The sequence below is a fragment of the Nannospalax galili genome, unplaced genomic scaffold, assembly GCF_000622305.1.
Source record: "Nannospalax galili isolate Female #2095 unplaced genomic scaffold, S.galili_v1.0 scaffold960, whole genome shotgun sequence".
Lineage (NCBI taxonomy): Eukaryota > Metazoa > Chordata > Mammalia > Rodentia > Spalacidae > Nannospalax > Nannospalax galili.
In genome coordinates this window covers 3,214,907-3,229,016 of record NW_008348313.1, presented here as the reverse complement: position 1 = coordinate 3,229,016, position 14,110 = coordinate 3,214,907, and the positions used below count along the sequence as shown (strand labels likewise).

Below are 14,110 nucleotides of genomic sequence, written 5' to 3'. Positions count from 1 at the left end.
CAGAGGTCGATGCTGAGTGTCTAGGGTCCCCTGGGAGACGGGGGGGGGTAGTCGGAGGACGATGCTGAGTATCTAGAGGGGCCAAGTTAAACTGAGCACCAGGGCTGCATTTGGGAGCCCCTCGGGATCAGGAGTGCACACTGGAGTGCGCCAGAGGGTCCCTGGTGTCTGGAGAGGGGTTCCCTGGGGATGCCAGGGGTCCGGCCGGAGTGTTGGGGGGGACGAGGCACTGAGCCACAACGCGTGGGTGGGGCCACGGAGACTACCCTGATCCGCATTCTCGCAGGCTGAGCAGCGGCTCGGCGGAGGGCCTGAAGGTGCAGACTGAGCGCACCCGCTCCATGCTGCTCTTCGCCAACGTGAGCGCCCGACACTACGGCAACTACACCTGCCGCGCAGCCAACCGGCTCGGAGCATCCAGCGCCTCCATGCGACTCCTGCGTGCGTCTGCGCCGGCCGGCGGGGTGGGGACAGGGACGTGGTGTCTGACCATCAGGAGGGCCCAGGACAGAGAGGCAGAGATGTAGGGATAGCCCCTGACTGGCCCAGAATTTAGAAGACCCCAAGAAATGCCACAGAACTAGAAACCGATCTACACGGGCTCGAGATGCAACTTCAGTTGGTAAAGTGTTTATCTAGCACGCACGAAGCCTTGGGTTTGATACCCACCCCCCTTAAATGGGGCCTGTTGGACAACATCTGGGGGTGTGGCTCCATGGTGGAGCCCCTGCCTAGGATCCCCCAGTGAGGGGCTGGGGTGTGGCTCAGTGGTAGAGCCCCTGCCTAGGATTCCCAGTGAGGGGCTGGGGTGTGGCTCAGTGGTAGAGCCCCTGCCTAGGATTCCCAGTGAGGGGCTGGGGTGTGGCTCAGTGGTAGAGCCCCTGCCTAGGATTCCCAGTGAGGGGCTGGGGTGTGGCTCAGTGGTAGAGCCCCTGCCTAGGATTCCCAGTGAGGGGCTGGGGTGTGGCTCAGTGGTAGAGCCCCTGCCTAGGATTCCCAGTGAGGGGCTGGGGTGTGGCTCAGTGGTAGAGTTCCTGCCTAGGATTCCCAGTGAGGGGCTGGAGTGTGGCTCAGGGGTAGACCCCCTGCCTAGAGTCCCCCAGTGAGGAGCTGGGGTGCGGCTCAGCAGTGGAGCCCCTGCCTGGAATCCCCCAGTGAGGGGCTGGGGTGCGGCTCAGCAGTGGAGCCCCTGCCTAGGATCCCCCAGTGAGGGGCTGGGGTGTGGCTCAGTGGTAGAGCCCCTGCCTAGGATCCCCAGTGAGGGGCTGTGGTGTGGCTCAGGGTAGAGCCCTGCCTAGGATCCCCAGTGAGGGGCTGTGGTGTGGCTCAGGGTAGAGCCCCTGCCTGGCATGTGCAAAGCAAACATGATGGAAACAGAGTCCCGCGGTTTAGGTGTGCTAAGGGGGTGACTGGTAGGAATGCTGACAGAGGGTCCAGAGCTAAGCGTTACAAAGGGAGTGGGAAGACCTGCCAAGGTACTGAGACCCAAACCCGAACAGCAGGTGGACACAGAGAGCCAAAGTCCCAGGGAGTTCAGCTCACAGAGATCCTCAGAGATGAGACGAGACCATGGGGAGAGACGAACGGGGCTTCCCCATCCCAGCCTCTCCCTGTGACTTTCTTTTCTTCCTCAGGTCCAGGATCCCTGGAGAACTCAGCTCCGAGGCCCCCGGGGCCCCTGACCCTCCTCACCGCCCTGGGCTGGCTGTGGTGGAGAATGTAGGGGTCACCCAGTTCAGTGCACCTCCCTCTGAAGGGGGCCTCGGGCCAAGAGCAAGAGAAAAGGGGGAGCAAGTGCTGTGGGTCTCCAGGGAGACAGAAGAGCTCTCAGCCACTGAGGAAGAGGAGGAGGAAGAGGAGGTGGAGGAGGAGGAAGATCTTTAGAGAACCCATCACTGTGAGGGATAACGCAAAATTATGCATCTTTCTACAGCCATTCTCGCCACCCTGTTCACGTTTCTGATTGTGACCCACCCCCGGCCACCCCACACCCCTCTCTTAGCTCAGGCTGTCAACTGGCTCGTGTGTGTGGGTGGGTGTATGAGTGTGCGTCTGCATGTTGTGTATGTGTGTAAGGGTGTGTTGGGAGAGGGGACCAGGAGGCTTCCCTCCTCCCCACGGCCCCTCCCCACAGCCCCTGCCCATCCCCGCTGCCTCTCTTCCTCTGGCTGGAGGTAGGTATGGGGGCTTCTCAGTGGATGACTGCCTGCTTTCCACCTTCCCATAATATGCACGAACACCTACCCCTCTCCTTCCTATTGAAGAGGTGTCTCCTGGATGGGGGCAGGTGGGGTGGGTGTCAGGTGTCACTCAGCCTTTATAAATAGGTGGGGCTCTCCATCGTGGCTCCTTCCTGCCTGCCCTACCACCAGCTGCCTGTAGCCAGAAGCCCTCATCACTGGCTCTACGGCCTGAAACCTTCCTCCCTAGCCCTGCCTTTCCCCAACCCTGGACTTTCTGGCCCCCTCGGGGGGCCAATCGGTGCTTCCATTAAATTGTCAGGCTGGTGGCACTTGTCACCTGTCTGTCTCAGTGCTTTGCCCCACCCCACCCCCATCCCCCTTGGCCACAGTGGCACCCACCAGCTGCGGCTTCCTGGCCACCCACTCCCTGGCCTCTCTACCCACTGTACCTCTAAAGGCTGCTGTGACCGCCCTCCCACACACTCAGACACACACACACCCACACACCAGCGACTGCGACCAGCAATAGCTCCTGGCTCCAACTGTCCCATAGTCTGTGACCAGCAGTGATCCCAAAGAGGGTCACTGTAATTAGCAAAGGAGGTTCTGAGTGTGGCAGGCACCCCACTTGCCCTGATATACCACACCTCACAGGGTGGGGGAGGAGAGGAGACACACAGATACCCTGAGCCCAGCCAGAGGCACCATGCTACCAACCCTGACTTCGATAACTACCCACCCCAAACCACACCACTCAGAGCCTGGTGGAGACAGGGCAGAGGGGGGCAGGGGCAGTGACTGTACCTCAGACGGGGGCGTGGGCCCCATCCCACATTGTCTTCCATTCCCAGGGTCCGGGATGGGGAGGGGAGGGGGAGGGCTGTGGGGGAGGAGGGCGGGGGGCCCTGGGGGCCGTGTGTTCCGATTCATGGGGAGTGTTGAGACCACTACACCAATAAACGCCTTTTTCCAAAGTCCCTGTCTCTGGACCTATATCATGAAGGATTCGGGTCAATAGAGGGCAAGGGGCTATGGCTATTTGGTGGCCAATCCCCAGCATCATATCTACCCAGGTTTGGAACTGACCCTTTAGGGAGGTGGGCTCTGAGTGCCTTAAACTTAAACCACTCAGCAGATCCCATCTGTGAATGGCTCAGAGGTGGGCATGTGACCAAGTAATGCTAATAAAAAAAAGGTGCCTAATCTAGGAAGGAAGGCCTTTATGCTGGTCAAGGGGGCTTGTCACACATCATGAGGAGAGAACTGGGTCTCTGACGGTTGAATGATGAGGAAGACAGCATGAGAGCTGGAGACGGACAGAAATGCCCAGGAAAGCCAGAGGCAGGGTTAGATTGCAATCTGTAACGAATCATTAGAGCGACTGGATCAAAAAAACCACCTGACACCATCCTCACACAAGCAACAAAGTCCCCTGTTTTTGTATAATCCAATTTGTGTTGGGTTTTCATTGACAGTGACGAAAAAGACATAAAAAATAATCCTGATTTTCTTCTCCTTTTTTTGAATAGGGATTGAACCAAGGGTACTGTACATTCTAGGCAGGGGCTCTACCCCTGAGCCACACCCCAGCCCCTCACTGGGGATCCTAGGCACCTCACCTCCCTCCCCTAGAGCCCCTCTCATATGCTAGGCAAGTATTCTACCCCTGAGCCACACCCCAGCCCCTCACTGGGGATTCTAGGCAGGGGCTCTACCATGGAGCCACACCCCAGCCCCTCACTGGGGATTCTAGGCAGGGGCTCTACCACTGAGCCACACCCCAGCCCCTCACTGGGGGATCCTAGGCAGGGGCTCCACCATGGAACCACACCCCAGCCCCTCACTGGGAGATCCTAGGCAGGGGCTCTACCATGGAGCCACACCCCAGCCCCTCACTGGGGAATCCTAGGCTCCACCCCTGAGCCACACCCCAGGCCCTCACTGGGGGTCCTAAGCAAGCAGTTCTACTACGAAGCCACATCCCTAAGCCCTTGGTGTTTTGAGACAGGGTCTTCCTATGGAGTTCAGGCTGGCTTTGAACTTATGACCCTCCTACCTTAACCCCGCATATGCTGAGACTATAAGCCTGTCTCCACTGTGTCTTGATTTTTCACACTGCTACTTGCAACTAGAAGGATCGTCACTGTTGTCCCCTAAACTCTCAGTGAGAACCCCAGTTGAGGAGAGCAGCGACTCCCAACCCTTTACAGACACCAAAACGGCAGATCAGTCCACAAGTGATTATTGAGTACCTGCTATGTGCCAGGCTAAGTGCAGAGATGACAGTGTGATTTGTGCCTTCATGACGATCAGTTCAGAGAGGGAACCTGATTGACAGGAGCCTTTTTTATTTTACTTTATTTATTTATTTATTATTTATTTTTGGTCTTTTTGAGACAGGGTCTCCCTGTAGCCCCAGCTGGCCTAGATTCACTATGGAGACAAGGCTAACCTTGAACTCAGCGATCTGCCTGCCTCTGCCTCCAGAGTGATGGAATTAAAGACGTGTGTGGCTGGGCACGACAGAAGCCCTTTTACACTTACATAAAGAAGAGAGCATCCAGGGATTTAACTCATGCTCAAAGGAGGGGGAAGGGAAAAGCCCTTCTGTGGCGGTAATGGCTACAACGATGATGAACGGGCATAGAGGAAAGAGAAGTGTCCAGGCAGCAGGAACTCTAGGGGCAAAGAGCTGGAGAAAAAGAAATGTGGCTGGCAGAAAGCTGGCTGGGGGAGTAGCTTGGGAAGGGGAGTCACAGAGGCTGATGGGGCCAAACCACAGGTCTTCAAGGTTAAAATACAGGCCTTGAATAATGTCAACACCAGCCTGCAGCCACAGAAGGAGTTAAAGAGAAGAGGAGCCAGGCATTGTGGTATGAGCCTGTCACCCCTGCACTCAGGAACCTGAGTTACATACTTGTAATCCCAGTACTTGGGAATCTGGGGATGATGGCACATGCCTGTAATCCTAGCACTCAGGACACCAAGGCAGGAGGAATGAGAAATTTGAGGCCAACCAGGGCTACATAGTGAGACCCTGTCTCAAACAACACAAAACAAAACAAAGAAAAAGCTGGGTGTGGTGGCACAAATCTGTAATCTAAGCGCTTGGGAGACTGAGGCAGGAAAATCATGAGTTCAAGACCAGCCGGGGAGTCTGAGACAGGAGGTGGGGAGTGGGGTTTGGGTACAGGCACGGTCTGATGTGTTTGTAGGTAGAGTCTGGAAGTGGAGGGGTGTGGCCTGGAGGAAGCAGGAGAGGGTAGGAGACCTTTTTAGAGGTTGTGGCCAGGCTCCCCTCTAGGTCTGAGCAAACCCTGCATGTTGAAGACACTGAGGTCAGTGGTTTTTCTAGACCCCGGAGTCACATTGAGGGCCTCAGGTATGTAAACAGCATACCAGCTTCTTCTGACACAAGTGTGAGACCCGAAGTCCCACCCTCAGGGTCCAGCCCTTCATCACAGCAGGCCCTGTGTGCTTCTGGAACAAAACAGAAAGTTTCACCCCAAAACACCTCGCACAGAGTGGGCCACCAGCTCTGGTCACACCTGAGTGGCTGTCCGAACAGCTCGTTGGCCCCCACCTGGACTGGGGCTGATGACCTGGAAGAGAGGTAGGGTAGGCGGTGATCTCAGGGGGCGGCCTAAGTATGAGATGACATCCCCAATCTATCCTTCCAGCGACAGTCCAAAGCTTTCAGAAGCGAGCTGAGTTATTTCTAGGTGTTGTTTGTTTTGTTTAATCAGACAGTTTCACTATGTAGCCCTGGCAAAAATCCACCTGCCCTCCCTCCTGAGCTCAGGGATTAAAGGTGTGCAACACTGCACCTGACCCTGTTTTTTAAAAAAATGATTTATTTATTAATCTTTTTAAATATTACTTTCCCTTTGATCTAGCTTTTTGCTTATCTGTCTGTCTGCCATCTGCTTTTCTGAGGCCAGGAACTCACTATAGCCTGGGCCGATCTTGTACTTAGAGTGATCCTCCTGCCTCAGCCTCCTAAGTGTTATGATTACAGCATCATTTCCGGCTCCCCCTGCAAATGAAGAATGCCTGGTCAGCTTTGGGGGAAACTGAGATGCTGGATGGCCCAACTGTCATGGGAAAGCAGGGAAATCCCATCCACTTCAGAGTTTAAAAATGGAGTCTGTACCAATTCTTATGAACAAAGAAGGCCCCATCACACTCTCCTTTCGAAAAGAAACCGGAATTCACTCTTCTTTTAATATACATGAATTGGGTGGGAAGTCCTTTTCAACTTTCTGATGTTAAAGCCTGGTAGTGGGGGGGGGGCTATAGCTCAGTTGGTAGTGGGCATGCCTGGCATGCATGGGGCCCCAAGTGCTATCCTTAGTACTGCATAAACCTAACACAGTGGCTAATGAACATTTGTAATCCCAGCACTCTAGAGGCAGAGGCAGGATGTAATCTGGGATACAGTGACTCCATGTTGCAAAATAAACCAATAAATGGAGTAAGTTTTATCAACCTTTGTGACATGGGAATACCCCCTTCCCCTAAGTAGGAAGCTAGCTGTCCTGGAGTGGGGGACACCCATACTCACTTGTTGGGCCTTGGACAGACTTGGTTTCTGTAGCTGGCTTTTGATGGGCAGCGGGTGTGGGGTTTGCACAGGGGTCAGGCTCTGCATCTTCTTTCCTGGCATGGTGACCATAGGAGCCAAGGTTAGGGGAAGCTGCTTTTTCTCAAAAGTCCTTCCTAAGAGAGGATGAAGAGAAGCACGTGATTAGTTGCTTGAACAGGCAGCCCCAGACAACCACAAGAGAAACTGGTCCCAGAGGGTGATGGGGCTGGAGGGTTTAAGACAGCACTGACTGGTATGCTGGGCCTTGGGCTAGGAAACCTCTCAGTTGGTATCACTCACCAGGGAACTGCCTCAGGCAGCAGATACACAGGAGGAGAAGGCCAGCCAGCAGCACCAAGCCCAGCAGGGAGCCAAGGACGATGCCAGCGATGGCTCCGGGGCTCAGGGCAGACCCTGGAAGATACACAGAGAGAAAGGAGTGGGATCCAGGGCTACACCCACGTTTACTGCACCCAATTTATCCTTCTGGAGCATGGCCAGTGACCTCAACTCAGACATCAAGGCACAACGGACATCACAACTGCAGTTTGTGGTAAGAAGGAAAAAATGTCACAGTAGAAATACTCAGAGGCCCCACGTGATAGATTTGTCTAGCATCCTAGCATTCTGGAAGCCAAGGCAGAAAGATCAGCTCCAAAGAAAGTAGATGCTGGCCTGCCTGGCTAACAGAGTTCAAGGGCAGCTTGGTCAGTCTAGGATGCCCAGTTTCAGAATAAATTGTAGGGGCTGGCTGGCATGACGGCTCGGCAGGTAGAGGCACTTGCCACTCGGGAGGCAGAGGCAGGAGAATCTGTGAGTTCGAGGCCAGCCTGGTCCACATAGTAAGTTCTAGGCCAGTTAGAGCTACAGAGAGACCCTGTGTCAAAAATATCAAATAATAATAAATAAAATTTCAAAATAAATCATAGCCAGGCATGGTGGCACACAACTATAATCCCAGGTGATTTCCTGAGTCACAGGAAAACGGCCCAGAGTTCAAGTGCACTCTGACATCCATAGTAAGCTCCAGACCAGCACACTAAAGGCACTTGCTGCCAAGCCTGAAAACCTGAAGTCAATCTCTGGGACCCATATGATGGAATGAGGAAACTGATTCCCACAGGTTGTCCTCTGACCAACACACACACACAGACACACAGACACACACAGACACACACACACAAATAAATAAATACACAATGTTTTAAAAATCCATACAGAAAAGGACCAGTGGGATGGCTCTTGTCTCCAAGCTGACAACTGTGTTCAAACCCTGGGTCTCACTTTACAGCTGGAGAGAACTAATTCCCACAAGCTGTCATCTAATGTCCACATGCACACCATGGCACACTCACACCCACACTAATGAACAAATAAATTTAATTAAAAAAAAATTTAGGTCTAGAGAGCTGGCTCGTGGTAAAGAGCACTGGCTGTTCTTTCAGAGAACCCAGATTCAGTTCCCAGCACCTGCAGGGCAGCTCACAATTTCCTGTAACTCCAGTTCCACAGACTCTGATGCCCACTCCTGGTTTCTGTGGGAACTGCACACACAAGGTGCACATACATATATACTGGCAAAACACCCAAACACATAAAGTAAGAATAAATGAAACACTGTTTTAACATTTTAAAGAGAGAATAGAAGCCTAACGTTTCAAGCAATTCAGGTCAGGGGCCACTGTCACAGGAGCACCAGACACTGACCACACTGTCACAGGAGCACCAGACACTGACAACACTGTCACAGGAGCGCCAGACACTGACCACACTGTCACAGGAACACCAGACACTGACCACACTGTCACAGGAACACCAGACACTGACAACATGGTCACAGGAACACCAGACACTGACCACACTGTCACAGGAACACCAGACACTGACAACACTGTCACAGGAACACCAGACACTGACCACACTGTCACAGGAACACCAGACACTGACAACATGGTCACAGGAACACCAGACACTGACCACACTGTCACAGGAACACCAGACACTGACCACACTGTCACAGGAACACCAAACACTAACAGGAGAGTCTGAGTTAAAGGCTAGGACTGAATGGTCAGTCAGGTGCTAAGAGGAAGTCCAGGTGACTGCAGCACAGCACAACTTACCTGCCTGGTAGACCCGGCTTTGGGATGGAGTCCCTGGCAGGGACCCCAGGATGGGCAGGATGCGAAAGGCCCAGGTCCCAGCATTCCCGGGAGGGAGGGGCACCACGGCTGACCGTTCCTGAGGGCCGAGGATGAGGAGGGAGACCCAGTCTCTGCTCATGGAGACTCTGCCCAGGTCAGAGTTGTCTGTCCGTGCCTGGATATGAAAGCCAGTGAGGAGAGTGCCACGCTCCACATCCCAGGTGAGCACCACAGTATCTCGGGCTCTCTGCAGCCTCCAGGAGGAAATTGAAGGTCCTGGGAAGGAAGGGGGGTGCTCAGGATCTGGAGGGGACAGGCAGGAGGTCGGAGTCCAGATTCTTGGGTCTGAGATAGGAGGCTGGGGTCTGGACCCCTGGGTCTGAGGGAGGAGGCTGGGATCTGGACCCCTGGGTCTGAGGGAGGGGAATGGGGTTTGGACTTCTGGGTGTGAGGGAGGAGGACTGGGGTCTGCACCCCTGGGTCTTTGGAAGGAGGCTGAGTTCTCAACATCTGGCATCTTGGTACAGTTGGGCCTTACCGGTGAGGGCAATTTGGTTGCCCCCAGCACCCAGTGCACCACTGCACAGCACAGAATAGTTGCCCAGGTCCCAGTCCAGGCTGAAGTTACTGATGACCAGCTTCCGACCATCCTGGCTAAGCCGAAGCCGACCTCCACCTCCTGGAGCCAGGGGCCGCCCTTCCCGGGCCCAGGATGCTCTTGAGGGAGGAGGACAGCCAGCAGCCTCCAGCACCACCTCCACCTCCCCTGGTTGTGTCTCCTCCACCAGCGGGTGGAGCAGCACCTCCCGGGGCGGTTCTATTGGGGAGAGAAGGTCAGTTAAGAGAGAGGAAAAGGGGCTGGAGAGATGGCTCATCAGTTAGAGCACCAGCTGCCCTTGCAGAGGACCCGGGTTCGGTTCCCAGCACCCACATGGCGCTAACAACCCTCTGTAACTCCAATTCCAGGGGATCCAACACCCTCTTCTGTCCTCCGTGTGCACTGCAGGTGGCGCACTTACACATGCAGGTTAAACAGTCATACACATAAAAGAAGCGCCCCTGTCGTTTCCCCAAACCCCAGAGAACCCAAGAAAAAGTCGCCATGCTCCCCTACAAAGGGCGAGGAAGCCCAGCCCCCTACCTAGGGTGACCGTGCAGGTGCGTGTGGCCACCAGGTGTTGGGCCAGGCAGGTGACAGAGACTCCGCTGAGCTCAGGGCGAGCAGGGACGGCCACCTGGAGAGCAGAGGGCACCGGGCCTGCGCGCACGCCTTCCGGGAGACCCTGGAACCGCAGGGAGGCGGCAGGGCTCCCCCCGGGCCACGAGCAGCGGAAGCGGAGGCTGCGGTCCGCGGGACCCCCCTCCACGGAGCACTGTGGGGACCCGGGGGGCAAATCTGCAAGGGTGGAGAGACAGATTTTCTGCTGGGGCCTGGGTGGCCCTGCCCCTCTCCTCGAGTCTCTGACCCTTCTCAGCACCCTCCTCCCCTCCATCTGCAATTCCCAGCCCCATCCAGCCCGCCTCATCCACAGGTGTCCCTTTGCTAGCCCCGCCCACTCCTAGCGGGGCACGCCCACCACACACGCCCACCTACAGGCAGGTGTCCCTCCTCCCGGCAGGCCGCCCTCCGTTCCGCCCATCACAGATGTCTGTCCCTACGCCTCACCAGCTGACTCCGCCCCACCCACGGATGATCACATGCTTCCTTACTGGCTCCTTCCCTCCCGCAGCCACGCCCACCCCTGCTTGCTCGGCTCTGATTCCACGCCCCTGCAGCCACGCCCACCTCCCCCATGCTCCCTTCCTTGCTGGCTCCGCCATGGCCCGGACAGCCACGCCCCCACAAGTGCGGCTCCACGCGGGCTCCGCCCCTTACTTGATGGCCACGCCCACAACACAACTGGCCACGCCCTTCCTAGAAGCCACGCCCGCCCATCGCCAGCAAGCCGGCTGACTCCGCCCTGTGGCCACGCCCACCACCTGAGCTCAGCTCTGGCTCCGCCCCTCCGTCAGCCACGCCCGCCTCTTGCGCGCTCAGCTCCTTGCGGTCCGACCCGGGCTGCTCTTACCCGCCACGGTGAGGTCTAGCACCGAGCGGCGCCGGCGTCCGGTGCGCGGGTTGGCGGCGAGGCAAGCGTAGGCGCCCGCGTGGCCCGGACCCACGGCAGGCAGCAGAAGGCGCGGCCCTGCGGGCACTGCGACCTCGGCGGGGTCCGCCAGGCTCCAGGCGATGTCGGCCGGCGGCCGCGAGGGGGCGCTGCACTGCAACGTCACGTTGCTGCCCGCGGTGACGTAGAGCGCAGGGTCGGCGTCACGATCCGAGGACACCCTGATGACCGGCGGGTCCGGGCCGTCTGGGGGGCGGGAGACTGTCACGGACCCTGGGCCTCAAGCCCCCTTCTCCCCAGGGACTCCAGACTCGAATCCCGGGGCCGGAGGGGTGCTCAGCGGTTAGAGCCCTGGATGCTCTTGCAGAGGACTCGGGTTCGAATCCCAGCACCCACATGGCAGCTAACACGGCATGGGTGCCCTTACACACATGCAGGTAAAACACATACACACAAAATAAAAATATGTATTTTTAAAAAAGACTTAGTGCCCCCCAGGACCCCCAACCCCAACTCACAGAAGACGCTGACGTCCGCTGCAGCCTCGCTGTGGCCGAAGGGGCTGCGGACGCGGCAGGTGTACCGGGCTTGATCGCCGCGTGCAGGACGCAAGATGAGCAGCTGATCCCCTTGGACGCGGACTCGAGGTGGCTGTGCGCCAAGGTCCGGGCCCTCCAGGGCACGGCCGTCCCTGCTCCAGCTCAGCTCTCCGCTACCCGGATTCCACCCCACGCACCGCAGCCGCAGCTCTGCCGCCCCCTCCTCTGTCTCTGGAGCCTTGGGCTGCACCGACAGCTGGGGTAGGGGGTCTGGAGATGGGGAGCAGGAGCTGATGAGTCCGGGAGTCGGGACAACAAAACGCCCTCCCTGGAACGTTCCTTTGTGCCAGTAATGGGGGCCTACCCCTCTCCTCTCCTCCTCTCAGCCCTCCTCCCTCAGACCCAGGGGTCCAGACCCCAGCCTCCTCCCTCAGACCCAGGGTCCAGACCCCAGCCTCCTCCCTCAGACCCAGGAGTCCAGACCCCAGCCTCCTCCCTCAGACCCAGGGGTCCAGACCCCAGTCTTCTCCCTCAGACCCAGGGGTCCAAACCCCAGTCTTCTCCCTCAGACTCAGGGTCCAGACCCCAGCCCTCCCCTCTCAGACCCAGGAGTCCAGACCCCAGCCCTCCCCTCTCAGACCCAGGGGTCCAGACTCCAGCCCTCCCCTCTCAGACCCAGGGGTCCAGACCCCAGCCTCTTCCCTCAGATCCAGGGGTCCTAGCCCTGTCTTGGCTCCTGCCCACAGTCCCAGGCCCCTACCTCTGGGAAGGAAGTACTCAGCACAATGACCTGCCAGAGATCTGTGAACAGAGAGCAGCCTCTGCAGCCTGGCTCCTGGACCTCACAAAGCACTTACCATACACACCCACCGTGAACTCCCGAATCTGCTGGGACACTCCTCCCCGGATGATCTCAACCGTGTAGATCCCTCCATCATCCAGCCGGGCGGAGATGAGTTCCAGACTCCCTCGGGTCTGATCAAATCGCAGGCGGGCTTGGTTCACTGGGTCCAGACTGATCAATGGAGCCCCTGGCCCCAGGCCCCCAGCTGCCAACACCTTGGAGCCCCTCCGCCAGACTACCAGAGGGGCAGGAGGGCCAAGACTGGGGACTGGAGTCAGGGGGAGCCGGATGGTGGTTCCCACTAGCACAGCCAGGGGTCCCCCCACCTGCTGGGGGAAGTTTGCAGCTTGGTGAGTCTCAAAAGAAACTTTGGATTCAGGGCCCTGGGCAGAAAATTCCAGGTTGTGATTCTCCGGAGGTAGCTTTGAACCCGGAGCCTTTGTGGGTACTTTAGTAACTGGGACTCGAGTGGAAATGTGTGAAGGTGGGGTCCTGGCAGAGAAGGGAGGCCCAGGGTCTCGGGCAGGAACTGGAGAATCCAAGTCATCCGGAAACACTTTGGAGGCAGGGATTTCAGAGGAGAGAGCAGGGTTCAGACGCTGTTCCCCAAAAGACACATTGGTCCAGAGGGGCCCAGACACATGGCTTGACTTTGGCTCCTCCGGAAACTGGTTGGAATCAGAGATTCCAGCAGATGCTTTTGAATCTGGAGGCTGATCTGGAAAGTTCCAGTTTGGGGGCTGGGTGGAGGAGACCTTCAAACCCAAGTCCTGGGAGGAGCCCACTGAGTCTGAGGAGAAGGCTAATGGTTGCTGAGATCTGGAGGTGGGCAGGATGGCGAGGAGCCCTGCTTGGAAGGCTGCAGAGGAGGAAGGGGAGAGCGTTTTGAGAGGCTGCCGGGGAGGGGGTGTCGGGGGAGAGGAGGGTGCCCAGGGAGCTTACCCAGAAGCAGCAGAGTCCGTGAGGTGCCCATGGTGCTGGTCGCACCCTGCAGAGGACACTACATGGAGATCCAGGGCCCTGCATTGTCCCTCCTGGGTTGGACAAGTCTAACAAGAATGGTGGCTTAGTTTCCTGGGCGGGGAAGGGAGGCAGACCACGGGAGGTGCCAGGGTCCCCTGGTATGATCTGGTGGCTTGTCTTCATCAGCCATCAGTGTATGGAGAGGCCCAGGCTGATCCGCACGCCTCACCCTCAGGGGAAGGTGGAGTCTGTGCTGGAAACTCAGTAGCCAGCCAGTGGTGGCCAAGCCAGACTTCCTGTAGGAGCTTGAGATGAGGTACCTGCCTGGGCTCAGGTTTCCTGATTTCCAGGCTTCTGGCTTCCCATTCCGTCTTACCAGAAGCCTCCTCTCTGACCCTGCCCCCTGTCTCCAGATCTTTCCATGGCTCCCTATGGTCCTCAGTACAAAGTCTCAAGTTGCCATCTCCCTCCAGGCCATCTCCTGACCCAGAGTGTGATTTCCATGTCAAACACCTGCCAAACTCAGCATCTTTCCTTGGATCTATCCTTCCTTCCCATTCTCCACCTCCAGAATGGCTCCATCTACGAAGATGCAGGGAAGTCTTCCCTTCAACTCCTGCCCTGGCCATGCTGTCAATCTCTGAGTTCCACCTGGACCTCCTGATTTCCTCCTTTTGGTGCCCACTGTGCAGGCCTCCACCCTCTTCACTTGCCCTCACCTCCTTCCTGCAGCCTCCTCCCTTT

At 57.1% G+C, this 14,110-nt stretch overlaps 2 protein-coding genes across 2 annotated transcripts in view; one reads left to right on the top strand and one right to left on the bottom strand.

Annotated features, from left to right (window-relative positions):
* The window catches only part of Iglon5 (IgLON family member 5), a 12,793-nt gene extending 9,749 nt beyond the window's left edge, over positions 1-3,044 (top strand). Inside the window, exons 7-8 of the mRNA XM_008845250.3 lie at positions 287-441; positions 1,635-3,044. Coding sequence (XP_008843472.2) covers positions 287-441; positions 1,635-1,723 — 244 coding nt within the window. The 3' untranslated portion in view covers positions 1,724-3,044. The remainder of the gene's footprint in view (positions 1-286; positions 442-1,634) is intronic.
* A 2,229-nt stretch (positions 3,045-5,273) lies between these two features.
* On the bottom strand, positions 5,274-13,376 carry Vsig10l (V-set and immunoglobulin domain containing 10 like). The gene is made up of 10 exons (XM_008845249.3): positions 13,346-13,376; positions 12,417-13,262; positions 11,539-11,829; positions 10,982-11,266; positions 10,054-10,308; positions 9,451-9,729; positions 8,892-9,188; positions 7,069-7,182; positions 6,748-6,902; positions 5,274-5,785 (listed from the first exon to the last, which is right to left on the bottom strand). Exons 1-10 carry the CDS (start codon positions 13,374-13,376, stop codon positions 5,726-5,728), a joined length of 2,613 nt encoding a protein of 870 aa, XP_008843471.1. The 3' UTR covers positions 5,274-5,725.
* Positions 13,377-14,110: the final 734 nt, after the last annotated feature.